The following is a 27,446-nucleotide window of genomic DNA, read 5'->3' as shown; positions in this document are numbered from 1 at the left end:
GTTTGTTCTGTTGGAACATCATTAACAAAAATGTCAATACAAATATTCAAAAAATAAAAAAATGTGTCTTTTGTAATTAAAATGTAAATTAAGCTCTGTAAGTAGAGAAGTGGTCAAGTGCAAAGATGGCAAGTGTGTGGATTTGGACAGGCCCATAAAAAATTTGCAGAATGGTGCGTCCCCAAGATACAACACTCTACAGGTCCAGAGGAGAATCAAGAATAATCAATTAAGGTAAAAGGGGTGGGGCCACCTTAACTCAAAGCTGTACAAAATGGGAAAGCCAAGAGCTGGTGTGTGTTGAGGTGTTTTGGTCAAAATGGGGTTCCTGAAATTTGTTTTAGTGGTGGCTGTGATTGCTGCATTTGCTCTGCCTGATGTCTTGGCAAGTTTGAGGTACAGTCATAGTCCAAGAAGCATGGGGCCAAAATCAGATCCAGCTTCCAGAAGTCCTGCCCTTTCTCCTCTAGGGCTCTGGAACCCTTTGCAAGTGGCTTCTCAGTTTCAGAGTCCTCTGGGTCCCGACTCCAAAAGCCTTGCACAGGATCCTTTTGGCCTTCAGGAGAAGCTGCTGTTGCAGGGTCCAGTGAAGCCTTTGGATTGGAGGTATCCCATTGTTCCAGAGGTGCAGAGCGAGGTGGCGGTGAACTTCCAGTTGAGGCAACCCGTGACTCCCAACAGCCTAGCGGTTCAATGTGGAGAGAACCGGGTTCTCGTAGAGGTCCAGCAGGACTTCTTCAGCAATGGTCAGTTGATCCAGCCAACTGGTCTGTCTTTAGGTGGATGTCCTGTTGTTGGTCAGGATCCTGGGGCAAGAGTGCTCATCTTTGACTATGAATTACAGGACTGCAACAGTGTGCTAATGGTGAGAACAGATACATCTTAATGGGTTTTTTGTTGTAGAGGAACTTTTAAGGAAAGTGAGTTCACTTGGTTTTACTATGCCAGGGCAGCTGAGACAAATTTTGATCTATTTGAATGGGCAAATTCTTAATTTAGGCTACCTGCCTTTTTAAATAACCCTTCAAACCAACATCTGGTGTAAACCATCCCATAAGTGGTATGAAAGGAGCTTAAGAAACCATAACAATAAATCTTGGGCCTTAATGATGTCGAAGAATTTACTAATTTGTGATTTGCTCTTTAGGAACTCCACCATATTGCACCTTCTCCATTTATGGCAATATGAGTGCACAGTCTCTGTATATTAAATCTTTGGGATGACCCTCTTGGTAACCAAATCTTTTTACAGATGAATGAGGATGAGCTCGTCTACACCTTCTCTCTTACCTACACCCCTGAGGCGCTTGCAGGTACTCCGATTACCCGGACCAATGGTGCAATTGTTGGTGTTCAATGCCATTATCAAAGGTAGAGGATCTCTGTGACTTTCTGCACTTTCTCCTGCAACTGGGAGATCATTTAATGGGTACTTTCATGAACTTTCAGGCTCCAAAATGTAAGCAGTGATGCCTTGAGGCCAACATGGGTCCCTTATGCCTCAACAGAGGCTGGTGAAGAAGTCTTGGTCTTCTCCCTGAAGATCATGATGGGTTGGTACAGATTTTTTTCAATTAAATGTAACCTTTACCCTTGCTAGTGTGGCTCTGCCTTATTTATTTATTTTTTGTAGATGATTGGATGTATGAGAGGCCTTCATACTCCTATTTCCTGGGTGGTGTTCTTAACATTGAGGCATCTGTGAAGCAGTACAATCATGTGCCTCTGCGTGTGTTTGTGGACCGCTGTGTGGCCACTCAAGTACCTGATGTGAACTCTCTTCCGAGATATTCCTTCATTGAGAATCATGGGTAAGGTCATGGCCCTTGATGTGGTAGTTCTGTATATGTTGCTTTTTGTAACGGTCACAGTCATGGGTAAGATCTAGTTGCTTGATGCTCTACAGTTGACATTCATGATTAGCTCTTTGTGATGGTTTTGTTGTCAGGTGCTTTGTGGATGCCAAAACTACAGCTTCCAGCTCCCGCTTCATGCCTCTGTCACAAGCTGACAAGATCCAGTTCCAGCTGGAGGCGTTCATGTTCCAGGAGGGCAACAGTCCTTCTGTATGTACTACAAATATGAGTTAACTTGACTTCTCCTCCCATCTGCTTTGGTTTTTAAATTGTCTGTCCTCTCTTCCAGATCTACATAACATGTATCCTGAAGGCAACTATTGCTTCTGCACCCAGTGATGCTCAGCGCAAATCCTGTTCATTTACCAATGGGTAAGGGAGTTGTGTGGGTTATTTTTATTTTGAGGGGTATTAATTTAAAGGCTCCATATCTTTGTATTGTAGCAGGTGGTTTGCTGCTGATGGAAACGACCAAGTTTGTGGTTGCTGTGACTCAACATGTGGTCCTGATGGTGAATTTGCTGCTTCTCCCTATGGAGGTTGGTAGCTTTTGCTCTTTCTAAGGTTGCTTTTGATTCAAGTGCTCTAACTTGGCTTTTTTTTCTCTCTAGGCATTCAGTGGGAAGGCAAGGCCTCACTTGGTCCTGTAATGGTTCAAGAGCAAAAGAGTTCTCAATAAAACTGACAAATCAATCCTTGACTGTATCTGAATTGTCATTTTGCTGCATGTCTGGTTCACTTACTTTTGGCTTTGCAAAATGTGGTGAAACTGTCTAACACTTTTCAAGTCCCATATAGCATGCAACCATTGGGTTGTTGAAGTTATGAACTTCACTTTATTCCATTGGGAATGAAGAACATTTTATAGACCGCTAGTGAAAGCTCAAGGTTATGCTTTTGAAGCAGTTAGTTGTTTAAAAGAATTGTAGTAGAAATACTTACCACATGTATAGTGTTTTCATTTTATTACTGTACACCCCAATGTGCTTACAATCAAATGGGGGCGCTCTCCTCAACCACCACCATCAGTGTGCAGCTTCTGCTTGGATTATGCAACAGCATTCACGGTACAATAGTGCCAGTGTGCTCACCACACACCAGCTATAGGTAGAGGAGTTGAGCCATGCAATGGGTCTTATGAGGTTGTGATTGGCAAGGGCCATTTATCTGGGACATGGGCAGGGGTGGACTGGCCATCTGGAGCACCGGGACTTTTCCCGGTGGGCCGCTGGCCAAAGTGGGCCGGCCCAGTACAGATATCAAGTATCAAAAATAGGCTATATATAAAACAATGACGGAAATCATAATATTACATTTCTTTTCTACGCAAATGTATAAGGGAATCGATCGCGCGGCCGACAAAGAGTGCGTTTCGTGTGAATGAATGTGACTGTCTCTCCCTGTTAATTTGTTTGGTCTGCTCGGTTGCGTATCTTGAAACACGCCCCCTTTCACGTCCTGTAAAAACACAACACAGCCGCGGCGCGCAGATGAAAGCCGACTCCCTCGCCTCGTTACCTGTGTCGCGGGAAAAAAAGCTCCATTTGAACACCGAGAGAACTACAGGCAACTGTAAGCTAGAGGTAAATGCTGTGAAATCTATGTGTGAAATGCTTCAAATTAAATTATACATTTGGCGCGAAGAGTAGTTCAACAGGTTCTGAACATGGTTCTGAAGGCGAAAGTTAGCTTCCCCTGACTAGCGTTGTGTTATTTAAAATAAATGTTTAAATTGCATATAGTTTTATATTGTGTTTATATTTTTATGTTATAAGTGGTGTTAAAAATATTCTGCACATTAATGAGCCAATTTGTATGGAAGCTTGTTTCCGCCACTGAATAAAAAAATAAAATAAATAATTGCGACTTTTTATCTCACAATTCTGACTTTTTTTCTCACAATTGCGAGATAAAAAGTCCGAATTGCGTGATATAAAGTCGCAATTGCGAGTTATAAAGTCAGAATTGCGAGATATAAAGTCAGAATTGCGTGATATAAAGTCGCAATTGCGAGATAAAAAGTCAGAATTGCGAGATATAAAGTCGCAATTGCGAGTTATAAAGTCAGAATTGCGAGATAAAAAGTCAGAATTGCGTGATATAAAGTCGCAATTGCGAGTTATAAAGTCAGAATTGCGAGACATAAAGTCAGAATTGCGTGATATAAAGTCGCAATGCGAGTTATAAAGTCAGAATTGCGTGATATAAAGTCGCAATTGCGAGTTTTAAAGTCAGAATTGCATGATATAAAGTCAGAATTGTGAGATTTAAACTCTTCTGATGGGGGAAAAAGAATTGGCCTAATAAGTCGCAATTGCGAGTTTATATCTCACAATTCTGAGAAAAGATGTCAGAATTTCGACATATAAACTCGCAATTATGTGTTATAAAGTCAGAACTGCGAGATGTAAACTCGCAATTGTGAGAAAAAAAGTCACACTTCTGTCTTTTTTTCTCAGAATTGCGACTTTATATCTCACAATTCTGACTTTTTATCACGCAATTCTGACTTTATATCTCGCAATTCTGACTTTATATCTCGCAATTCTGACTTTATAACACACAATTCTGACTTTATAACTCGCAATTGCGACTTTATATCACGCAATTCTGAGAAATAAAGTCAGAATTGTGAGATATAAACTCGCAATTGTGAGAAAAAAAGTCAGAATTGTGAGAAAAAAAGTCAGAATTGTAAGATAAAAAGTCACAATTCTTTATAATATTTTTTATTCAATGGCGGAAACAAGCTTCCATAAATTTGTTATGATGTGGTGGTAGGGGGGCCGAGAAAGCTCAACGCGTTGCATCTGAATGAAAACGCATGTAAATAGAATAAACACCTGCGAATTAAGAAAACATCTTCATCAGTTTCACAACACACGTGTGCACCAAATACTCACAACACTACCCAGATACAGAAACGCGCAAAAAACACAGACCACAATGGAAATCTTTCCAGGGGAACCAAATAAGTTACTAACCCTTACAGCTTAAAATTCTACTTTATGTATTTATTTATTTTTTTTCAAAACGTACAGAGATTACATTTTTATGACACACAACTTGTATACAATATTCAAAATGTATTAACAATATGTTCAATGTCATCAGAATACAAATGAGAAAAGAACAATGAGCTGAAAACTTAACTAAATAAATAAAGATAGTGAAGAAGAACATGAAGGAAAGATATTTATCTTTAATCTGTTAAACTTAAAAAAAATGTTTCATGTTATGTTTAAATTTTTCATAAAGAAATGTTTCATAAGAAATATTAGGTAATGTAGGGTCCAAAGTTTTAAAGTTGAGACACACATATTTTAGCGCTTCATCACTTATTTTGTTTACCTGGAAACATTTCTGTTGTGGTCTGTGTTATTTGCAGCGCGTTTCTGTATTTGGTTGTGTTGTGAACTTTTGCAGTGCATTTCTGTATTTGGAGCACACATGTGTTGTGAAACTGATGACAATGTTTTTTGGCCAGACAATGTTGTCTGGCCTGCTGTGGGCCAGAAAGTCCAGGGCCACTTTTTGGTCCCAGTCTGCCCCTGGACACAGGTGACACTCCTACTCTTTACCAGAAGTGGGATTAGGACCACAGATGAAGGACCTCAGTTTAACATCACATCTGAAATTTAAATGTTCTTAAATTGGTGAACAAATTTTTCCAAAATAGCTCTACAGGGAACACCTTTGTCCCAACAAGCACTGTGGTTGTAATGTAATCTTAGTCTTTAAAATCCATTTCTCTTATCTCTGCATGTTTTGATACTTCTAAAATTTTAAACACTCAAACTAAAACTCAAAGTTCACATTTTAAACGCTTCAAAAACTTTATCAAGATCCATTTTTCAATAAGTTAGCTTTTTTAGGCTCCCAAAATGTCATTATTTCAGTGAACATATATTAAATTGTGTAAATGTCCCCTCAATGCGTCAGTTACAAGAGCCAAAGTACCGGTGCAAAAATCCAAAAAAGTGGAAACTGCACACTGGTCATGGTTGAGAGATCCTCTGAAATGATTGAAGTACTTTGGATGTACAGTAGTACAAATGAAAAGCATGATGTACATTTTCCAATGGTGAAGATTTACCAGGAATTGTTCTGTTAAATAGTTTAAAACCAATTGCTTCAAAAGCATAACCTTGAGATTTCACTAATGGTCTAAAAGGGTCATTTCAAACTCCCTATGGAGAAAGTGAAGTTAACATCTGGAACCCTATGCTTGCATGCTATATGGCACTTGAGTACAGGACACAGTTTTACCACATTGGCAGAATGAGGCAATTTTTGAAAGCCAAAAAGAAGTTCAACCAGACATGTAGCAAAATGACAAGTCAGGTACAACCAAGGATTGATTTGTCAGTTTTATTGAGAACTCTTTTGCTCTTGAACCATTACAGGACCAAGGGAGGCCTTTCCTTCCCACTGAATGCCTAGAGAGAAGAAAAGCCAAGTTAGAGCACTTGAATCAAAAGCAATCTTAGAAAGAGCAAAAGCTACCAACCTCCATAGGGAGAAGCAGCAAATTCACCATCAGGACCACATGTTGAGTCACAGCAACCACAAACTTGGTCGTTTCCATCAGCAGCAAACCATCTGAAACAATACAGAGACATGGAACTTTTTCTCACCTTAATACCACCCCCCCCCCCCCCCAAAATAAAAAAAAAATAAAAAACACACACACACAACACAACTCCCATACCCATTGGTAAAAGAACAGGACTTGCGCTGAGCATCACTGGGTGCAGAAGCAATAGTTGCCTTCAGGATACATGTTATGTAGATCTGGAAGAGACAACAGACAGGTCACAAAACCAAAGCAGATGGGAGGAGAAGTCAAGTTAACTCGTTATATTCATAGTACATACAGAAGGACTGTTGCCCTCCTGGAACATGAACGCCTCCAGCTGGAACTGGATCTTGTCAGCTTGGGACCGAGGCATGAAGCGGGAGCTGGAAGCTGTAGTTTTGGCATCCACAAAGCACCTGACGACAAAACCATCACAAAGAGCAAATCATGAATGTCAACTGTAGAGCGTCAAGCAACTAGACCTTACCCATGACTGTGACCGTTACAAAAGGCAACATAAACAGTCCTACCACATCAAGAACCATGACCTTACCCATGATTCTCAATGAAGGAATATCTCGGAAGAGAGTTCACATCAGGTACTTGAGTGGCCACACAGCGGTCCACAAACACACGCAGAGGCACATGATTGTACTGCTTCACAGATGCCTCAATGTTAATAACACCACCCAGGAAATAGGAGTATGAAGGCCTCTCATACATCCAATCATCTAAACAAAAATAGTCACATTTTAGGCACAGCCACAAAAGCATGGGTAATGTTATTTTTTTGAACGAAAGAAAAACATGTACCAACCCATCATGATCTTCAGGGAGAAGACCAAGACTTCTTCACCAGCCTCTGTTGAGGCATAAGGGACCCATGTTGGCCTCAAGGCATCACTGCTTACATTTTGGAGCCTGCGGTTCATGAAAGTACCCATTAAATGATCTCCCAGTTGAATGAGAAAGTGCAGAAAGTCATAGAGATCCCCCTACCTTTGATAATGGCATTGAACACCAACAATTGCACCATTGGTCCGGGTAATCGGAGTACCTGCAAGCGCCTCAGGGGTGTAGGTAAGAGAGAAGGTGTAGACAAGCTCATCCTCATTCATCTGTAAAAAGATTGTGGTTACCAAGAAGGCCATTGACATCATTAAGGCCCAAGATTTAGTGCTCTTGTTTCTTAAACTCCTTTCATACCAATAATGGGATGGTTTACATGAGATGTTGGTTTGAAGGGTTATTTAAAAGGCAAATAGCTTAAATTCAGGAATTACCCATTCAAATATCAAAATTAATCTCAGCTCCCCTGGCATTGTAGTAAACTAACTTTCCTTGAAAAGGTACTCTACCACAACTAAAAGCCCATTAAGATGCATCTGTTCTTACCATCAGCACACTGTTGCAGTCCTGTAACTCATACTCAAAGATGAGCACTCTTGCCCCAGGATCCTGACCAACAACAGGACATCCACCTAAAGACAGACCAGTTGGCTGGATCAACTGACCATTGCTGAAGAAGTCCTGCTGGACCTCTACGAGAACCCGGTTCTCTCCACATTGAACCGCTACGCTGCTGGGAGTCACGGGTTGCCTCAACTGGAAGTCCACCGCCACCTCGCTCTGCACCTCTGGAACGATGGGATATCTCCAATCCAAAGGCTTCACTGGACCCTGCAACAGCAGCTTCTCCTGAAGGCCAAAAGGATCCTGTGCAAGACTTTTGGAGTCGGGACCCAGAGGACTCTGAAACTGAGAAGCCGCTTGCAAAGGGTTCCAGAGCCCTAGAGGAGAAAGGGCAGGACTTCTGGAAGCTGGATCTGATTTTGGCTCCATGCTTCTTGGACTATGACTGTACCTCAAACTTCCCAAGACATCAGGCAGATCAAATGCAGCAATTACAGCCACCACTAACACAACTTTCAGGAACCCCATTTTAACAAATTTTGACCCAAACACCTCAACACACTCCAGTGCTTGGCTTTCCCATTTTATACAGCTTTGAGTTAAGGTGGCTCCACCCCTTTTACCTTAATTGATCATTACATCTCCTCTGGACCTGTAGAGTGTTTTATCTTGGGGAAGCACCAGTCTGGGGTGCGTTTCCAGAAAGCATCGTTAGCCAACTATGGTCGCAAGTTACGTCGTTCCCAATAGAGTTCAATGGAAATTGCGACCAACTTGCGACCATAGTTGGCTAACAATGCTTTCGGGAAAAGCACCCCCGCACATTTTTTTATGGGCCTTTCCAAATCCCCACACTTGCCATCTTTGCATTTGACCACTTCTCTACTTACAGAGCTTTATTTAAATTTAAATTAGAAAAGACACCTTTTTTTATTTTTTGAATATTAGTATTGACATTTTTGTTCATGAAGTTCCAACAGAACAAACAAAGCAAACTAAACAAAACAGAAAAAGGACAACAGCTCAGGCAAACCTTAAATGTACAATTATCGAATAAATTATTAATCAAATAATATCAAAGATTTAGATAGGTTACAGAGGAAGATAGATAAATGTTCACATGAAAAGGTTTCTTGTTTTGAGCTTCACAACACCTTTCAAGAGCATCAGAACATCAAAATGTTGTTTCTTGCAGCAAAAATTAAAATACTAAAAAGTCTTTTATGAAATTTTTTATTATTATTTATAAAAAATTTCATAAAAGACTTTTTAGTATTTTAATACCAGTCGGCAGACCTATAATAAATTAAAAAAGATCAACATTAATTATCATTTCCAGAATATTGCCAATATGGTCTGCAATTTTCTTCACAACTGAATTCTGTGACAAGATCAGATACAGTGAATATAATTACGACTGATATTTTGCAGTTTGAGCAGTTGGGGGAAAGTTTTGGCTCCATTTTTATTTCTGATAAAAGGGGTGATATGTAGTATTATTGATATGATTTGTAGTATTACATATTATTTTGAATTGAATAGCACATGCTCTGTTACACACTGATACTCTTTTGGCATGATCCCAGACTAAATCCCAATCCTCTCCAGAGATATTTACTGCAAAATCATTTTTCCACATCTGTCTAAGAATTTCTGTGTCTAAAAGACCCATTTTAAAAAGATTGATGTATGTATTAACACTCTGGGGTCTGCTCTGTTTTCTGGGTCCTGGAGGGGTCCTGACATGCTCAGACATTAGTGCTTATTTCTTTTAATTGTAACATGTTCATGGCTAAAGTCTGATTACACTGGCTTCAGCACAAACTCTGAAACAATAATGTCAACAGCAAGTATTTTAAAAAATTTTAGTTTTGAGATGACGTTTATGTGTTGTTTGTGGTGGAAAAAAAATTGTCACTGATATAAGGCCATAAAACCCATACTGACTATTTGTTCACAAGACTTTTAAAACGTGTATCATGTAGTCTAGATTCAATCTAGAGTAGGAGCGACGACAGTGGAGATCGAGAGAGGCCCGACCGGGATTTTATTTGATGGTTTGATTAATTACGTTTGGCTCTTTACTTTTGTTTTTGTATTTGTTTATTTATTATAAAAATTGTTGATTGTTCTCCGGTTCCCACCTCCTTCTTCCCACAACATCACACCTAGTTACAGGCATGTTTTGTGTAAAGCTCTCTGCGAACAGACTTGAATCATCATGAATATTGATGTGTTTCACAATTGGGATGACAAAGACCCTCCCATAATGGCTTTATCAGGTGGGACTGTGTGGGAAGTTGCCCTGGATTTCGTGTTCTGCAGTGAGGACCATCTTTATTTTATCTCCATTTTTTGTGTTGATAAAGATGGATGTTTTTAGACCGCTATCTTGTTGGAAGATCCAACCACAGCCCATTATAGGATTTCTAGCAGAGGCAGTCAGGGTTTTTTTTATCTGTTGGTATTTGCTAGAATCCATAATGCCATGTCTCTGAACAAGATGTCCAGGACCTCCAGCAAAAAAAAAAAAAAAAAAACAAGATCCATCAGTATTTAACCGTTTGCTTCCAAAAAGCCCTTTTTTGTCTCATCTGAGCATAGAATCCGGTCCCTCTTGAAGTTCCAGTAATGTCTGACAACTGAATTGCTTGAGTTTATTTTTAGAGGAGCAAGAAGGATTTTTCTTGAAACCCTCCCAAACAACATGTGGGGATGTAGGGGTTGTTTGAAATATTTCTTTAGGCTTCCTGACCCCCAAGACTCAAGTAATCTCTGCAATTCTCCATATGTGATCCTTGGAGAGTCTTTAGCCACTCAAACTTTCCTCCTCACAGAGAATTAAGACAATATAGACACATGTCCTCTTCCTGGCAGATTCGTAACATCTTAAGTTGATTGGAACTTCTTAATTACTGATGGTCAAAATGGGGATTTTCAATTCTTTAGCAATAACATTGTTTCAATGCACAGTCTTTGGTTTTACTCATTGTTATGACTGATTAAGGGAATTTGGCCTTTGTGTTTCCTCATATTTAAACTCCTGTGAAACAAGAAGTCATAGCTAGACAATATTGTGTTCCTAGTCACCCTGGTGGGCTAAGAAAAAGGTAAATATTAATAGGAATATACTTCAGAGATATTTTACTCGCAAAACATTCTAGGGGTGCCAATAAAGCTGACCATGTGCTTTGGAGAAAAATATTTACTTCACAATGTGATTTTCCACCCACTTTCACCCCCCCCCCCCCCCCCCCCCGCACAGACATTTACTTCAACGAAAGTTCGATTTGTGCAATTTTTTTAATGCAAGATCAGAAAGATAAACAATGCAGATTTATCATATTTACCAGGGGTACCATTTATTCTGACCACAACTGCACATGCTGCTTACTTATTATTGTTTCAGAGTTTGGCTGAATGCAGTGTAATCAGACTTTAGCCATGAAAATGTTACAATTAAAAGAAATAAGCACAAATATCTGAGCATGTCAGAAAACACAGCAGAGCCCAGAGGGTTAATAGAAACATCAACATTTTTAAAATGGGTCTTTTGTTAAATACTGTTGGGTACTATTTGGACAGGCGCATAAAAAATGTGCAGACTGGAGCTTCCCCAAGATACATACTCTCTACAGGTCCAGAGGAGAATCAAGAATGATCAATTAAGGTAAAAGGGGTGGGGCCACCTTAACTCAAAGCTGTACAAAATGGAAAAGCCAAGCACTGGTGTGTGTTGAGGTGTTTGGGTCTAAATTTGTTAAAATGGGGTTCCTGAAAGTTGTTTTAGTGGTGGCTGTAATTGCTGCATTTGATCTGCCTGATGTCTTGGGAAGTTTGAGGTACAGTCATAGTCCAAGAAGCATGGGGCCAAAATCAGATCCAGCTTCCAGAAGTCCTGCCCTTTCTCCTCTAGGGCTCTGGAACCCTTTGCAAGTGGCTTCTCAGTTTCAGAGTCCTCTGGGTCCCGACTCCAAAAGCCTTGCACAGGATCCTTTTGGCCTTCAGGAGAAGCTGCTGTTGCAGGGTCCAGTGAAGCCTTTGGATTGGAGGTATCCCATCGTTCCTGAGGTGCAGAGCGAGGTGGCGGTGGACTTCCAGTTGAGGCAACCCGTGACTCCCAACAGCGTAGCGGTTCAATGTGGAGAGAACCGGGTTCTCGTAGAGGTCCAGCAGGACTTCTTCAGTAATGGTCAGTTGATCCAGCCAACTGGTCTGTCTTTAGGTGGATGTCCTGTTGTTGGTCAGGATCCTGGGGCAAGAGTGCTCATCTTTGAGTATGAATTACAGGACTGCAACAGTGTGCTGATGGTAAGAACAGATACATCTTAATGGATTATTTGTTGTGGCAGTAGACCTTTTTCAAGGAAAGCCAGTTCTCTTGCATTTACAATGCTATGGCAGCTAAGACCAAGTTCTGTCTGTCTATGCCAACCAATATCTGACTTAAACTCTCCCATTAAAGAATAAAACAAGAACGGCACATATTGGGCCTTAATAGTGTTCAAGCTAGTTTTTAACCTGGAACAGCGAAATGTGCATGTTCAGTCCTTAGTGCGTGTCTCCAAACCATTGAGGATCTCTGGCAGCACTGGAGCTTCTGAGGGCAGTTGTGCTGATATATAGAATTTACTAATTGGTGATTTGCTGTTTAGGAATTCCCACATATTGCATCTTCTCTTGGTTTAAGTTTTTGGGATGACCCTCTTTGTAACCACAGTCTTTTTACAGATAAATGAGGATGAGCTTGTCTACACCTTCTCTCTTACCTACACCCCTGAGGCGCTTGCAGGTACTCCGATTACCCGGACCAATGGTGCAACTGTTGGTGTTCAATGCCATTATCAAAGGTAGGGGATCTCTGTGACTTTCTGCACTTTCTCCTGCAACTGAGAGATCATTTAATGGGTACTTTCATGAACCACAGGCTCCAAAATGTAAGCAGTGATGCCTTGAGGCCAACATGGGTCCCTTATGCCTCAACAGAGGCTGGTGAAGAAGTCTTGGTGTTCTCCCTGAAGATCATGATGGGTTGGTACCCCTTTTTTTTCCAATAAAATAAACCTTTGCCGTGATTATATATTTTTTTTGTGTAGATGATTGGATATATGAGAGGCCTTCATACTCCTATTTCCTGGGTGGTGTTATTAACATCGAGGCATCTGTGAAGCAGTACAATCATGTGCCTCTGCGTGTGTTTGTGGATCGCTGTGTGGCCACTCAAGTACCTGATGTGAACTCTCTTCCGAGATATTCCTTCATTGAGAATCATGGGTAAGGTCATGACCCTTGATGTGGTAGTTCTGTTTATGTTGCCTTTTGTAACTGTCACAGTCATGGGTAAGGTCTAGTTGCTTGATGCTCTAAGGTTGATACTCATGATTTGCTCTTTGTGATGGTTTTGTTGTCAGGTGCTTTGTGGATGCCAAAACTACAGTTTCCAGCTCCCGCTTCATGCCTCGGTCCCAACCTGACAAGATCCAGTTCCAGCTGGAGGCGTTCATGTTCCAGGAGGGCAACAGTCCTTCTGTATGTACTATGAATGAGTTAACTTGACTTCTCCTCCCATCTTCTTTGGTTTTGTGACCTGTCTTATCTCTTGCAGATCTACATAACATGTATCCTGAAGGCAACTATTGCTTCTGCACCCAGTGATGCTCAGCGCAAATCCTGTTCCTTTGCTAACGGGTATACTTTTTTTTTTTATCTTTATTTGCATGCTAAGATGACTTCATGTTGAAGGCTCCATTTCTTTGTCTTGTAGGTGGTTTGCTGCTGATGGAAATGACCAAGTTTGTGGTTGCTGTGACTCAACATGTGGTCCTGATGGTGAATTTGCTGCTTCTCCCTATGGAGGTTGGTAGCGTTTGCTCTTTCTAAGGTTGTTTTGATTCAAGTGGTCTAACTTGGCTTTTTTCTCTAGGCATTCAGTGGGAAGGAAAGGCCTCACTTGGTCCTGTAATGGTTCAAGGGCAAAAGAGTTTTCAATAAAACTGACAAATCAATCCTTGGTTGTTCCTGAATTGTCATTTTGCTGCATGTCTGGTTGAACTACTTTTGGCTTTGTAAATGTGGTGAAACTAACTGTCCCATATAGCATGCAGCCATTGGGTTGTTGAAGTTCTTAACTTCACTCTCCTCCATAGGGAATGAAGAACCTTTTAAAGACCGCTAGAGAAAGCTCAAGGTTGTGCTTCTAATGCTGTTGGCTTGTTACCTGTTTAACCGAATTCCTATCCCGAATTCAAACACCACCAGCATTCATTGTACAGTGGTGCCAGTGTGTGCACCACACAGGACTTATAGGTGTAGGGACACTCTTTACCAGAAGTGCCATTGGATTTTTAACGACCACAGAGGGGAAGCTCTCAGTTAATGTCAGATCTGAAATTGAATGCTCTTAAATTAGCAAGCAAATCTTTCCAAAATAGCTCTAAAGGGTTGTCCCATCAAGCACTGTGGGTTTTGTAATGTAGTCAGTCTTTTAATAGTCCTTTTCTCTTGTCTCTGCATATTTATAATTGGTGGTTTATTCAACTCACTGACTTATACAGACTAAATATGTGGGTGTATAATGTACTTTTGTACAAACTTTTAAAAACTTGCACTTAAATACATTTTTCAAAAGTGTGAACTTTTTTTAGGCCCCCTAAAATGATTTCATGTAAAGAAACCATTTGTTTTTATTTGAAAATTATGTAAATGCCCCCTCAATGTGTCAGATAAGAGAGCCAAAGTGCCTGTGCAAAAATCCAAACTTGATGTCTTACCCACTTGACCATACTTTCATGGGATAAAGTGCATGCACAGGACTGTCTCATGTCTTAAAAAAGCTCAGTGACCTTAATGTCCACCAAACCCACATTGTTTCCAATACTGAATATGCATGCATTGCATGCTATATGGGATTTGAAGAGTACATGACAACTAACGGTTTCACCACATTGGCAGAATGGGGTAATTTTTGATAGCCAAAAGCAGTTCAACCTGATCTAGAAGCACTCTAGCAGCAGTGAAAATCATTTTGCTGCCAGTGTGGTCTAGCAACTCTTCATAGATGCTTTAACTGGAAACACCCAACTCAATCTTATCATGTCGGCGGGCAGGCTTAACATAATGACAGAGTTGCGACAGTCAGAGCAAACTCTGACATTTGGTTTGAAGTCGTTCATCCTCGGAGGTGGCGCCACACACGGGGTTACAAAAAAGCTTTGGCAAAATGTCCAATGGGCTTTTGTGGAGATTAAAGCGGAGGAAAACCGAGGAAAACGGGATTATGGCAGCGTCTTCAAAATTTACTGTTCTCCAGTCTTTGAAATGAAACGTACATGCGTTTAGATGTAATTTTATATATAGTTATATTTATTTAATATAATTTTAAAAAGAAGCATAAACACAACGAGGGGTGTCTGTTTTATCTGTTTTTGTGACTAACGTTTCGTTAGTATAACCATGGAGTATAAAATTCAATATAAATTCTCGGTATTGCATTGGACTCTACGATCGGCGGAAGTTATCGAGCATCCCTAATGCTTCACCGGAAATACCGCCGTGCATAGAGCCCATTTGTCATTTTAGCCATGCTCGTGGAGACGCATCAAGTAAAAAGGCTTTATTTACTCCATGTCAGCACACGCTTTGATCCGTAACCGATCTCCGAATAAGCTCCAGCACTCAGCCTCCAAAGTACCCCTTCTCCACCTCCATTTACCTTATATTGGCATTTAAACATTCTCTATGACATTTTTTAATGACACACTGTCTCTTTCCCTCTCATACATATAGGCTAGTGATAAACTCTTTAGACTTTCAGTGATTAGGGTTTTATTCTTAAAGTTTGTGGTTATGTAAAAACTGAAATCCCTTATTTTGGTGATGGATTTTGGGAAATCTCCCTTATTTTCAATGTTGACAGCAATGGACTGGATGCTGTAAAAGTTTAATATATCAACTTGCTCCTCTGACTAAATACCTCAGTTGCTCTGATTGATTGTAGCGCTATCAAATTGCATGCAGAGAGAATTTGAAAGATACCCATTTATCCCGCCCCTCAAATTGAGCCCGGTCAATGATGACTTCCCAGACCAAACATCTTGATGTAAGTCTGGAATGCCAAGCTAAGTTCAACAAGACATGCAGCAAAATGACAAGTCAAACAAATCGAGGATTGATTTCAGTTTATTGAGAACTCTTTTGCCCTTGAACCATTACAGGACCAAGTGAGGCCTTGCCTTCCCACTGAATGCCTAGAGAGAAGAAAAGCCAAGTTAGAGCACTTGAATCAAAAGCAACCTTAGAAAGAGCAAACGCTACCAACCTCCATAGGGAGAAGCAGCAAATTCACCATCAGGACCACATGTTGAGTCACAGCAACCACAAACTTGGTCGTTTCCATCAGCAGCAAACCATCTGGAACCATACAAAGACACGGAGCCTTCAGCATGAGAAGTACACTTAACACCAGCCCCACCAAAAACATCACATACCCATTGGCAAACGAACAGGATTTGCGCTGAGCGTCACTGGGTGCAGAAGCAATAGTTGCCTTCAGAATACATGTTATGTAGATCTGGAAGAGAGAACAGACAGGTCACAAAACCAAAGCAGATGGGAGGAGAAGTCAAGTTAACTCGTGATATTCGTAGTACATACAGAAGGACTGTTGCCCTCCTGGAACATGAACGCCTCCAGCTGGAACTGGATCTTGTCAGCTTGGGACCGAGGCATGAAGCGAGAGCTGGAAGCTGTAGTTTTGGCATCCACAAAGCACCTGACGACAAAACCAACACAAAGAGCAACTCATGAACGTCAACTGCAGAGCGTCAAGCAACTAGACCTTACCCATGACTGTGACAGTTACAAAAGGCAACATAAACAGTCCTACCACATCAAGGGCCATGACCTTACCCATGATTCTCAATGAAGGAATATCTCGGAAGAGAGTTCACATCAGGTACTTGAGTGGCCACACAGCGGTCCACAAACACACGCAGAGGCACATGATTATACTGCTTCACAGATGCCTCGATGTTAATAACACCACCCAGGAAATAGGAGTATGAAGGCCTCTCATACAACCAATCATCTACACACACACACAAAAAAAAAACATTTTAGGCACAGCCAAAATAGCAAGGGTAAAAGTGTTTTTTTTAATTGAAAAAAAAAAAAGGTACCAACCCATCATGATCTTCAGGGAGAACACCAAGACTTCTTCACCAGCCTCTGTTGAGGCATAAGGGACCCATGTTGGCCTCAAGGCATCACTGCTTACATTTTGGAGCCTGCGGTTCATGGAAGTACCCATTAAATTGTCTCCCAGTTACACAAGAAAGTGCAGAAAGTCACAGAGATCCCCTACCTTTGATAATGGCATTGAACACCAACAATTGCACCATTGGTCCGGGTAATCGGAGTACCTGCAAGCGCCTCAGGGGTGTAGGTAAGAGAGAAGGTGTAGACAAGCTCATCCTCATTCATCTGTAAAAAGATTGTGGTTACCAAGAGGGTCATCCCAGAGATTTAATACACAAAAAGACTATGCACTAATATTTCTATGAATAAGAGAAGGGGCACTGTGCAATATGGTGGAACTCTTAAAGAGAGAAAAAAAAAACACTAATTAGTAATTTCACATCACCAAAGCTCCCTTCAGAAGCACCCGTGTTGCCAGATATCGTCAATGATTTACAGATATGCACTTAAGATTGAACATGCATACTTTGTTTCTAAGCTTCTTCCATACTATTTATGGGATAGTTTACAGAAGATGTTGGTTTGAAGGGTTATTTAAAAGGCAAGTAGCTTGAAAATAAGAGGATTTACCCATTCAAATAGATAGAACTTTGTCTTAACTGGCATTGTAAAACCAAGTGAACTGACATTCTTTCAAAGGTCACCACAAATAATCAAATTAGATTTCAGTTCTTACCATCAGCACACTGTTGCAGTCCTGTAATTCATACTCAAAGATGAGCACTCTTGCCCCAGGATCCTGACCAACAACAGGACATCCACCTAAAGACAGACCAGTTGGCTGGATCAACTGACCATTGCTGAAGAAATCCTGCTGGACCTCTACGAGAACCCGGTTCTCTCCACATTGAACCGCTACGCTGCTGGGAGTCACGGGTTGCCTCAACTGGAAGTCCACCGCCACCTCGCTCTGCACCTCTGGAACGATGGGATACCTCCAATCCAAAGGCTTCACTGGACCCTGCAACAGCAGCTTCTCCTGAAGGCCAAAAGGATCCTGTGCAAGGCTTTTGGAGTCGGGACCCAGAGGACTCTGAAACTGAGAAGCCACTTGCAAAGGGTTCCAGAGCCCTAGAGGAGAAAGGGCAGGACTTCTGGTAGCTGGATCTGATTTTGGCCCCATGCTTCTTGGACTATGACTGTACCTCAAACTTCCCAAGACATCAGGCAGATCAAATGCAGCAATTACAGCCACCACTAACACAACTTTCAAAGCCCCCATCCTAACAATCATTAACACAAACACCTCAACACACACCAGCTCTTGGCTTTCCCATTTTGTACAGCTTTGAGTTAAGGTGGCTCCACCCCTTTTACCTTAATTGATTATTCTTGATTCTCCTCTGGACCTGTAGAGTGTTGTATCTTGGGGAAGCACCAGTCTGCACATTTTTTATGCGCCTGTCCAAATCCCCAAACTTGCCATCTTTGTACTTGACGACTTCTCTACTTACAGAGCTTTATTTACATTTTTAATTACAAAAGACACAATTTTTTATTTTTTAATATTTGCATTAACATTTTTGTTGATGAAGTTCCAACAGAACAAACAAAGCAAACTAAACAAAACAGAAAAAGTACAACAGCTCAGGCAAACCTTAAATGTACAATTATTGAATAAATTATTAATCAAATAAAATCAAAGATTTAGATAGATTACAGAGGAAGATAGATAAACATTCACGTGAATATGGTTATTGTTTTGAGCTTCACAACAGCTTTCAGGAGAAATGTAAGCAATAGAGCAAGATGAGACAAACATGATCCAAATAGGGTCCATATCCAACTGAATACGTCTGTAGAAGAATGTAATATGCATGTGAGTTCTTTCACAAAGTTAGGCCATTTTTGATTGAAGGAGCTTCCTCACTTATCTAGAACATCAAAATGTTCTTTCTTGCAGCAAAAGTTAAAATACTAAAAAGTCTCTTATGAAATTTATTATAAATAATACTAGTCAGCAGACCTATAATAAATTAACAAAGATCAACATTAATTATCATTCCCAGAATATTGCCAATATGGTCTGCAATTTTCCTCCAAAACAACTGACCAGACGGTGTGGCTTTTCAATCCGGATCCAGTAGGGAGTGAGCTTTGCTGAAGAAATTAAAAATCAGTTATATCAGCCCATCAAGCTATATAATAGGGCTAGGCCATGCCTGCTTCATGACGCAATGAGCGTGAAGCACCCCCATTGGACCGTCACCAAAGGGACTCTCGATAGGCTGCCTCAGTTGCTGCAGAACAGCCAATAGTCGCGCTAAGCCGCCTTGCCTATGTCTGCATGCTGCCGGAACACGTTTTACACTAATTCAAAATTACGGATAATTTTTGGCTTCAAGATCTCGTGGAAAAGAGGTTTTCCCCTAGCGTGAGATATTACGCAGTTCAAGAGAACCTCTCGTAAGAGATTGTTAGTCTTCACCCCACTCATTTTCATTGGGTTCAGTTTAGGGGACTGGGATGGTCATGGCAGAAGCTTCATTTTGTGCTCAGTTACCCATTTTTGTGGTTGTTTTGGTACGCTGTCCAACCACAGCCCATTATAGGATTTCTAGCAGAGGCAGTCAAGTTTTGATTTTTTCATCAGTTGGTATTTGCTAGAATAGGGTAGTTTTATCTCTGTTTGCACCAAACACATCTGGTGGGTTTGCTGATAAAAGGCCCTTTTTTGTCTCATCTGAGCATAGAATCCGGTCCCTCTTGAAGTTCCAGTCATGTCTGACAACTGAATTGCTGGAGTTTGTTTTTGGAGGAGCAAGAAGGATTTTTCTTGAAACCCCCCCAAACAACATGTGGTGATGTAGGGGTTGTTTGAAATATTTCTTTAGGCTTCCTGACCTCCAAGACTCAAGTAATCTCTGCAATTCTCCATCTGTGATCCTTTGAGAGTCTTTAGCCACTCAAACTTTCCTCCTCACAGAGCATATAGGCTGTATTTACACTGCAGGTCTTGATGCCCAAATCCGATTTTCTGACTATATCCGATTTTTTTGATGACCCGCTTACATCATCTTTTAAAAGTGACCCATATCCGATTTTTGCATTTACACTATACACTGCTGAAATTGATTAAATTAATCATAACAGCACGAAATTAAGCAAAACTGCACGAAATTCAATGGATGCAGATGCGAATAAAATTATCCAGTGTTTTCTTTCCACAATTTTTCAATAAGTCATCAAAACATTGGTCTCGTACGGCAGAGAAAAAAAAGAGGAGAGGCACTGTAGCCATGTCTCATATCATGTGAAATGTCTTTAAAAAAAAGGATTTATTTCTGTAACAACCCTGCATTTTTGCCTGCACTCTTCACCCCAAACACTCAAAAGACATGAAACCTCCGCATTGCTCCACTGTGTGTATCCTTTCTTCCATCGCGCACTTTTTAATGACGTACGACTCGCATTACTGGGGAATATCCGATTTGTCTACATGGCACACGCAAATGCACGTATCCGATTCATATCCGATTTATTACCACATATGAATGAGGCCTGAATCCAATCTGAGAAAATCGGAATCCATGCATTTTTTTCCTGCTTACACGTTCACTGATCATATCCGATCTGTGCCACATGAGAGGAAAAAATCGGATTTGGGTCACTTGAACCATGCAGTGTAAACGAGGCCTAAGAACAATATAGACACATGTCCTCTTCCTGGCAGATTCGTAACATCTTTAGTGATTGGAACTCTTTAATTACTGATGGTCAATGTGGGGATTTTCAATTCTTTAGCAATTTTCCTTACAGCCACTCTGTATTTTGTGATGCTTGTCAATCTTTTGATGCACATCAGAACTGTATTCCTCTGTGTTATATATTGTGATGGATGATTTAGGGAATTTGGCCTTTGTGTTTTCTCATATTCCTCATAAACTCCTATGAAACAAGAAGTCTTAGCTTGACAATTTTGTGTTTCTAGTCACCCTGATGGGCTAAAAAAGGTAAATATTAATGGGAATATACTTCAGATATATTTTACTCATAAAACGTTCTTCCAATAATTGTGGCTAACGTGTTTTGGAGAAAAACATTTATTTCATAATGTGATTTCCCCCCACTTTTAAATCTTTTACTTAAATGAAAGGTTTTATTTGTCCATGTTTTTAAATTGAAGATCAAAATGCAGATTTATTGTATTTTTACAGCCATTTTTTAAATCATAGTTACCAGGGTTAACATTTTTTTTCTGACCACAACTGTACATGCTGCTCACATTTCATTGTTGCAGAGTTTGTGCTGAAGACAGTGTAATCAGACTTTAGCAATGAAAATATTACAAGTACAGAAATAAGCACAAATGTCAGAGCATGTCAGAACACCTCCAGGGCCCAGAAAACACAGCAGACCCCAGAGGGTTGATACAAACATCAATCTTTTTAAAATGGGTCTTTTGTTACATAGGGACTACTGAACAGACGTTTATTTTAAAATGCAAAGTACTTGGAATCAAAATGTGTAAATAAAGCTTCGTAAAAAGTGTGTCCCTTTGGGTAATCAAAAGTTCTACACACACTTGCGGTCTTCAACTCACTTCAATACATGGATCAAAGTTGGGAAATACTGTAGGTCATGTAAGTAGACAAGTGGTCAAGTACAAAGACAGCAAGTGTGGGAATTTCTACAGGCGGAGAAAAAAAGGGCAGAATGGTGCGTCCTCAAAATGCATACACTCTACAGGTCCAGAGGAGAATCAAGAATAATCAATTAAGGTAAAAGGGGTGGGGCCACCTTAACTCAAAGCTGTACAAAATGGCAAAGCCAAGTGCTGGAGTTTGTGTCAAAGTTTGTTAGGATGGAATTCCTTAAAGTTGTGTTAGTGGTGGCTGTGATTGCTGCATTTGATCTGCCTGATGTCTTGGGAAGTTTGAGGTATAGTCATAGTCCGAGAAGCATGGGGCCAAAATCAGATCCAGCTTCCAGAAGTCCTGCCCTTTCTCCTCTAGGGCTCTGGAACCCTTTGCAAGTGGCTTCTCAGTTTCAGAGTCCTCTGGGTCCCGACTCCAAAAGCCTTGCACAGGATCCTTTTGGCCTTCAGGAGAAGCTGCTGTTGCAGGGTCCAGTGAAGCCTTTGGATTGGAGGTATCCCATCGTTCCAGAGGTGCAGAGCGAGGTGGCGGTGGACTTCCAGTTGAGACAACCCGTGACTCCCAGCAGCGTAGCGGTTCAATGTGGAGAGAACCGGGTTCTCGTAGAGGTCCAGCAGGACTTCTTCAGCAATGGTCAGTTGATCCAGCCAACTGGTCTGTCTTTAGGTGGATGTCCTGTTGTTGGTCAGGATCCTGGGGCAAGAGTGCTCATCTTTGAGTATGAATTACAGGACTGCAACAGTGTACTGATGGTAAGAGCAGAAGCATCTTAATGGATTATTTGTTGTGGCAGAGGACCTTTTCAAGGAAAGTCAGTGTACTTGGTTTAACAATGTCAGGGCAGCGAAGACCATTTATCTATTTGATTTGATGCATTTTCAAGCTATTTTTCTTTAAAAAAAACTCTTCAAACCAACATTTGATGTAAACTGTCCCATGTGGTGTGAAATGAGCTTAAGAAACAAGAACACTAAATCTTGGGCCTTAATGGTGTTAACTGTTCTTTACACTGGAAAATGTTTGCTTCATGCATGTTTTCAAAGTATTGAATATCTCTGGAAACACCAGAGCTTCTTAGGGCAGCTGTGGTGATGAGACTTTTCTATTTGGTAATTTGCTCTTTAGGAATTCCACCATATTGCACAGAGCACCATCTCCTGTTCATGGCAATATGAGTGCATGATCTTGGTGTATGTCAAGTCTCTGGGAGACACTCTTTGTAACCATAGTCTCTTTACAGATGAATGAGGATGAGCTCGTGTACACCTTCTCTCTTACCTACACCCCTGAGGCGCTTGCAGGTACTCCGATTACCCGGGCCGATGGTGCAACTGTTGGTGTTCAATGCCATTATCAAAGGTAGGGGATCTCTGTGACTTTCTGCACTTTCTCATTCAACTGGGAGATCATTTAATGGGTACTTTCATGAACTGCAGACTCCAAAATGTAAGCAGTGATGCCTTGAGGCCAACATGGGTCCCTTATGCCTCAACAGAGGCTGGTGAAGAAGTCTTGGTCTTCTCCCTGAAGATCATGATGGGTTGGTACCTTTTTTTCTAAAATAAACTTTTACCCTTGCTATTTTGGCTGTGCCTAAAGTGTTTAATTTTTTTGTTTAGATGATTGGATATATGAGAGGCCTTCATACTCGTATTTCCTGGGTGGTGTTATAAACATCGAGGCATCTGTGAAGCAGTACAATCATGTGCCTCTGCGTGTGTTTGTGGATCGCTGTGTGGCCACTCAAGTACCTGATGTGAACTCCCTTCCGAGATATTCCTTCATTGAGAATCATGGGTAAGGTCATGGCCCTTGATGTGGTAGGACTGTTTAAGTTGCCTTTTGTAACTGTCACAGTTATGGGTAAGGTCAAGTTGCTTGATGCTCTACAGTTAACATTCATGATTTGCTCTTTGTGATGGTTTTGTCGTCAGGTGCTTTGTGGATGCCAAAACTACAGCTTCCAGCTCCCGCTTCATGCCTCGGTCCCAAGCTGACAAGATCCAGTTCCAGCTGGAGGCGTTCATGTTCCAGGAGGGCAACAGTCCTTCTGTATGTACTACAAATATGAGTTAACTTGACTTCTCCTCCCGTCTGCTTTGGTTTTGTGACCTGTCTGTTCTCTCTTTCAGATCTACATAACATGTATCCTGAAGGCAACTATTGCTTCTGCACCCAGTGATGCTCAGCGCAAATCCTGTTCCTTTGCCAATGGGTAAGTGAGTTGTGTGGGTTTTATCAAGTTGACTTTTTTTTTTTTTTGTCTATGTTGAAGGCTCCATCTCTTTGTATTGTTTCAGATGGTTTGCTGCTGATGGAAACGACCAAGTTTGTGGTTGCTGTGACTCAACATGTGGTCCTGATGGTGAATTTGCTGCTTCTCCCTATGGAGGTTGGTAGCGTTTGCTCTTTCTAAGGTTGCTTTTGATTCAAGTGCTCTAACTTTGCTTTTTCTTCTATCTAGGCATTCAGTGGGAAGGAAAGGCTTCACTTGGTCCTGTAATGGTTCAAGGGCAAAAGAGTTCTCAATAAAACTGACAAATCAATCCTTGGTTGCACTTGACTTGTCATTTTGCTGCATGTCTGATTGAACTACTTTTGGCTTTGAAAGTGCCTTATTCTGCTGATGTGGATAATCTGATAGTGGTCTTGTCCCTTTCAATTCCCATATAGCATGTAATCATTGGTTTCCCCAACTTAAGTAAGTTTTTTTTTTTTTTTTTTTAATAAACCGTTTCAAGACATTAGTGGAAGCTCATGTTATGCTTTTGAAACAATTCGTTTGTCACAATTTAACAGATGAATTCCTGGTGAGTCATTACCACTGAGGCATTTATATAGTGCTTTCATTTGTACATCTAAAGCGCTTCAGTCAGGGGAGGTCTCCTTAACCACCAGTGTGCCGCTTCCAGTTGGATGATGCAATGGCAGCCACAGAACAGTGCCGGTGTTCTCACCACACCAGCTATAGGTGGAGAGGAGTTAAGGAGCCAATTAAATGGATGGGGACTAATAGGAGGTCACTATTGGCACGGGCTTCCCAGATAGCAAACTGACATTGAATCAACGTGGAAATATGACATCGAAACAACGTTGATCTGACATTGTTTTGCTCATCGCATTAACGTTGAACCAACGTCAGACGCGTCATTCTTTCAAAACTAACGGAAAATCAACTTGAAATCAACGCGTTGTTTGTACGTTATGAAAGCCAACCAATTTTCGATTTTCATTTAGCTTTGAAGAATGCCGCGTCTGACGTTGGTTCAACGTTAATTCGATGAGCAAATCAACGTTGTTTCAATGTCATGAGAGACGTCGTTTCCACGTTTCAAGAACTTGTACTTCGTACTCTTGTGTGAACAAAATCATCACTTTCTTCGACACTAGAGAAATCATATCAGTAATAAAAGTGTTGAGCGTCAGGAAGAAACACAGTAAATGCTGTCGTGTTCGGGAACACACTCCTGTGACTAGATGCCCTATTGGCACTAGTCACAGGAGAAATGCGGCAGCCATCTTAAACCGGTCCTATTCCTATTGTGTTGCATAGCAGCAGTAGATGAAGCATATTCCTGCTCAAATTGGCGGACTATCGCTCGGGAATTACTTTTCACAAGTAAAATTTAACATTCCCTGACTAAAGTTTGTATTTAATATCCCATGTGTCCTGTATCATAGATACATGTATGACCTTTGCAGCAAAAAACCCTGTATGAAAATCAGTTTGGTATTCAGTGAGATGATTCATTAAATGCACTGACAGCTCATGTCTCCTGCCAAACAGATCAGACTGCGCTGAGCAGATGACCGGTTTAAGATGGCGGCCCACGGCTCGTCCTTGCCAATGGGCTCTATGCACGGAGGTATTTCCGGTGAAGGTCTAAGGATGCTTGATCGTAGAGTCCAATGCAATACCGAGAATTTATACTGAATTTTATACTCCATGGTTATACTGGAGCCCATCTAACGGAGAGCCTTGGTATTTCCTATTAGCCCTATTGTCTATTATCTTGGTTGCAGTTCCATTAGAATTCCCCTGGAGGTGATCACGGGCGAGTGCAGAATGAATGGGAGTCTATGGGGCTAAACAGCTAAATGTGTCTCTTTCACCTGCTTGTCGTTAAATCAACAGATTTTATTGTTGATTCCGCAAGTTCAATATAGATTATAGGCCAAAAGTCGAATGAACGAGTACTTATGTCCTTTTGATTTCTTACAGGTTAGGCAGTTGTTGGCTGGAACACGCTAGTATTCTGCTATTATGGGACGTCATCACATTTTTGAACGGATTTTTAGAACAGATAAGTGAACTTAAAATTGCAATCCTGAGAAAAGTGGATTTCTGGGGGTGAAACCCCATTGACTCCCATTCATTCTGCACTCGACCGCGAGCACCCCTTGCATGGACAGAGACGCGTTACTGCAGCCAGTCCAGAAACCGCAAGTAACCAGTGCCAATTCTCTTCAATTAGACATTCTCTGATCCCCATCAGTTCTCTTAACTCAAATAAGCAGGACAAAATCTGTGACTATTATGACAAGTTTTGCTGCTGTTAAATAAGCCGAGAGTGAAGCGGAATTAGCTAGTAATAATTCGTTACGTTGTTACAGTGTAGTTGACTGACTGTCCTTTTAACTTTTGACAATCTGACTGAAGTATTTCTTTAATAGCGTGTGTAGGAGCCATTTTGTGATTGTGACATTTACGTTGAAGTTTATTTAATGACCCCTGCTGGTGGACCATGATCTTGCGGTCTTGGAAGGCCTTGGAACAGATTGAAGGAGTTAAATTTGCACACCTGTGCCAATTAGTGGCATAAGGTAGACAAACGTGGAACCCATGTGTTGAACAGTTTTTGGAATTGGACGTTGGAAATGCATGGACGCCAGCAGGCATATGGTTTTCAATTTATTTACTTGTCAGTGTATTTATCAAGAGGATCAAACACTATACTGGAATAAAACGAACAATCTATTGAAACCCCTGAGGCGTCGAAGTGACTTACTGGAAGGCACTACAGCGCGTGACAGCTATAGCAATGAGACTTATCATCTCTCCTTGGCCTGTTATATTGAAAATGTATGTTTTACAATTTGCAGGATGACGTTATCCATTACTAAATATGGCTCTTCATAGACTAGCTAACCACAAAGCTAGCTAATGCCACTATCATCAGTCTGTTCTGTTGTGACAATAAAAGAAACAAGTTTCTTTTTAAAATGCATTATCATATTATTTTAGTTAAAACTCATAAATAACTACAAATAACTAATGTTGGGGAAATCTGTTAATGTTTTGTTGCCCGATATATCGGATTGTAAAACCAAAAAATATTTGTATCTGTATCGGCCTTCAAAATCCTTTATCGGTCGGGCTCTACAATCTTCTGAAGATGGTTTCATGACAGTCAGTGGATGATGAGGACACTCAAGTGTTGGATATGATCTTATTAATGAGGGGAATATACTTTATATATGTGGTCGTCCCTATTACTATGTGTCTTATGGTCATCCTTTAGGTAGTATGTGTTGGCTTAATTGTCTAAAAAATCCACCATGAACATTAAACAGATGTCTTGGTCAACACACAATGTTTGGCATATATTGCCAGTGGAGTGAAAGAGTACGGGTGAAACTCGACAAATTAAAATATGGTGCAAAAGTTCATTTATTTCAGTAATTCAACTTAAAAGGTGAAACTAATATATTATATAGACTCATTACATGCAAAGTGAGATATTT

The 27,446-nt window shown here is 40.8% G+C and overlaps 4 protein-coding genes and 1 pseudogene across 5 annotated transcripts; 3 read left to right on the top strand and 2 right to left on the bottom strand.

Moving 5' to 3' along the window:
* The first annotated feature begins 273 nt into the window (after nucleotides 1-273).
* LOC120492350 (zona pellucida sperm-binding protein 3-like) lies at nucleotides 274-2,549 on the top strand (annotated as a pseudogene). Its single transcript, XR_016145615.1, has 8 exons — nucleotides 274-865; nucleotides 1,253-1,371; nucleotides 1,450-1,553; nucleotides 1,634-1,811; nucleotides 1,949-2,066; nucleotides 2,146-2,228; nucleotides 2,304-2,395; nucleotides 2,468-2,549. The product of XR_016145615.1 is annotated as a zona pellucida sperm-binding protein 3-like (transcript).
* A 3,664-nt stretch (nucleotides 2,550-6,213) lies between these two features.
* LOC120492353 (zona pellucida sperm-binding protein 3) lies at nucleotides 6,214-8,425 on the bottom strand. The gene is made up of 8 exons (XM_039690601.2): nucleotides 7,831-8,425; nucleotides 7,435-7,553; nucleotides 7,253-7,356; nucleotides 6,989-7,166; nucleotides 6,734-6,851; nucleotides 6,568-6,650; nucleotides 6,367-6,458; nucleotides 6,214-6,295 (listed from the first exon to the last, which is right to left on the bottom strand). The coding sequence occupies exons 1-8, from the start codon at nucleotides 8,374-8,376 to the stop codon at nucleotides 6,228-6,230; spliced, it is 1,308 nt and encodes a 435-aa protein (XP_039546535.2). The 5' UTR covers nucleotides 8,377-8,425; the 3' UTR covers nucleotides 6,214-6,227.
* Nucleotides 8,426-11,569: 3,144 nt separating this feature from the next.
* On the top strand, nucleotides 11,570-13,855 carry LOC120492347 (zona pellucida sperm-binding protein 3-like). Its single transcript, XM_089117338.1, has 8 exons — nucleotides 11,570-12,159; nucleotides 12,580-12,698; nucleotides 12,776-12,879; nucleotides 12,945-13,122; nucleotides 13,260-13,377; nucleotides 13,454-13,536; nucleotides 13,613-13,704; nucleotides 13,772-13,855. Exons 1-8 carry the CDS (start codon nucleotides 11,614-11,616, stop codon nucleotides 13,837-13,839), a joined length of 1,308 nt encoding a protein of 435 aa, XP_088973464.1. The 5' UTR covers nucleotides 11,570-11,613; the 3' UTR covers nucleotides 13,840-13,855.
* Nucleotides 13,856-16,008: 2,153 nt separating this feature from the next.
* On the bottom strand, nucleotides 16,009-18,424 carry LOC120492354 (zona pellucida sperm-binding protein 3-like). Its single transcript, XM_089117340.1, has 8 exons — nucleotides 17,780-18,424; nucleotides 17,210-17,328; nucleotides 17,029-17,132; nucleotides 16,756-16,933; nucleotides 16,501-16,618; nucleotides 16,335-16,417; nucleotides 16,166-16,257; nucleotides 16,009-16,094 (listed from the first exon to the last, which is right to left on the bottom strand). The coding sequence occupies exons 1-8, from the start codon at nucleotides 18,335-18,337 to the stop codon at nucleotides 16,027-16,029; spliced, it is 1,320 nt and encodes a 439-aa protein (XP_088973466.1). The 5' UTR covers nucleotides 18,338-18,424; the 3' UTR covers nucleotides 16,009-16,026.
* A 3,448-nt stretch (nucleotides 18,425-21,872) lies between these two features.
* Nucleotides 21,873-24,247, top strand: LOC120492351 (zona pellucida sperm-binding protein 3-like). Its single transcript, XM_039690599.2, has 8 exons — nucleotides 21,873-22,453; nucleotides 22,942-23,060; nucleotides 23,138-23,241; nucleotides 23,321-23,498; nucleotides 23,636-23,753; nucleotides 23,834-23,916; nucleotides 24,002-24,093; nucleotides 24,166-24,247. Exons 1-8 carry the CDS (start codon nucleotides 21,908-21,910, stop codon nucleotides 24,231-24,233), a joined length of 1,308 nt encoding a protein of 435 aa, XP_039546533.2. The 5' UTR covers nucleotides 21,873-21,907; the 3' UTR covers nucleotides 24,234-24,247.
* Nucleotides 24,248-27,446: the final 3,199 nt, after the last annotated feature.

This window comes from Pimephales promelas, chromosome 11 (assembly GCF_988280905.1).
Source record: "Pimephales promelas chromosome 11, fPimPro1.hap1.1, whole genome shotgun sequence".
In the NCBI taxonomy this organism is placed as follows: domain Eukaryota; kingdom Metazoa; phylum Chordata; class Actinopteri; order Cypriniformes; family Leuciscidae; genus Pimephales; species Pimephales promelas.
The sequence above is the reverse complement of the archived record's forward strand: the minus strand, read 5'-3'. Positions and strand labels throughout refer to the sequence as shown.

Bases quoted from the DNA above. Each gene is read 5' to 3' on its own strand.
- LOC120492353 (XM_039690601.2), bottom strand. From the start codon at position 8,376: ATGGGGTTCCTGAAAGTTGTGTTAGTGGTGGCTGTAATTGCTGCATTT. The intron at 7,357-7,434 runs GTAGGGGGATCT...CATGAACCGCAG, and splicing joins GTTCAATGCCATTATCAAAG to GCTCCAAAATGTAAGCAGTG. The intron at 6,459-6,567 runs GTATGGGAGTTG...GTATTGTTTCAG, and splicing joins TCCTGTTCTTTTACCAATGG to ATGGTTTGCTGCTGATGGAA.
- LOC120492347 (XM_089117338.1), top strand. From the start codon at position 11,614: ATGGGGTTCCTGAAAGTTGTTTTAGTGGTGGCTGTAATTGCTGCATTT. The intron at 12,880-12,944 runs GTTGGTACCCCT...TTTTTTGTGTAG, and splicing joins CTCCCTGAAGATCATGATGG to ATGATTGGATATATGAGAGG. The intron at 13,378-13,453 runs GTATGTACTATG...TATCTCTTGCAG, and splicing joins AGGAGGGCAACAGTCCTTCT to ATCTACATAACATGTATCCT.
- LOC120492354 (XM_089117340.1), bottom strand. From the start codon at position 18,337: ATGATTGTTAGGATGGGGGCTTTGAAAGTTGTGTTAGTGGTGGCTGTA. The intron at 16,258-16,334 runs GTATGTGATGTT...GTATGGTTCCAG, and splicing joins TCCTGTTCGTTTGCCAATGG to ATGGTTTGCTGCTGATGGAA. The intron at 16,095-16,165 runs GTTGGTAGCGTT...TCTTCTCTCTAG, and splicing joins TGCTGCTTCTCCCTATGGAG to GCATTCAGTGGGAAGGCAAG.
- LOC120492351 (XM_039690599.2), top strand. From the start codon at position 21,908: ATGGAATTCCTTAAAGTTGTGTTAGTGGTGGCTGTGATTGCTGCATTT. The intron at 23,754-23,833 runs GTATGTACTACA...TCTCTCTTTCAG, and splicing joins AGGAGGGCAACAGTCCTTCT to ATCTACATAACATGTATCCT. The intron at 24,094-24,165 runs GTTGGTAGCGTT...TCTTCTATCTAG, and splicing joins TGCTGCTTCTCCCTATGGAG to GCATTCAGTGGGAAGGAAAG.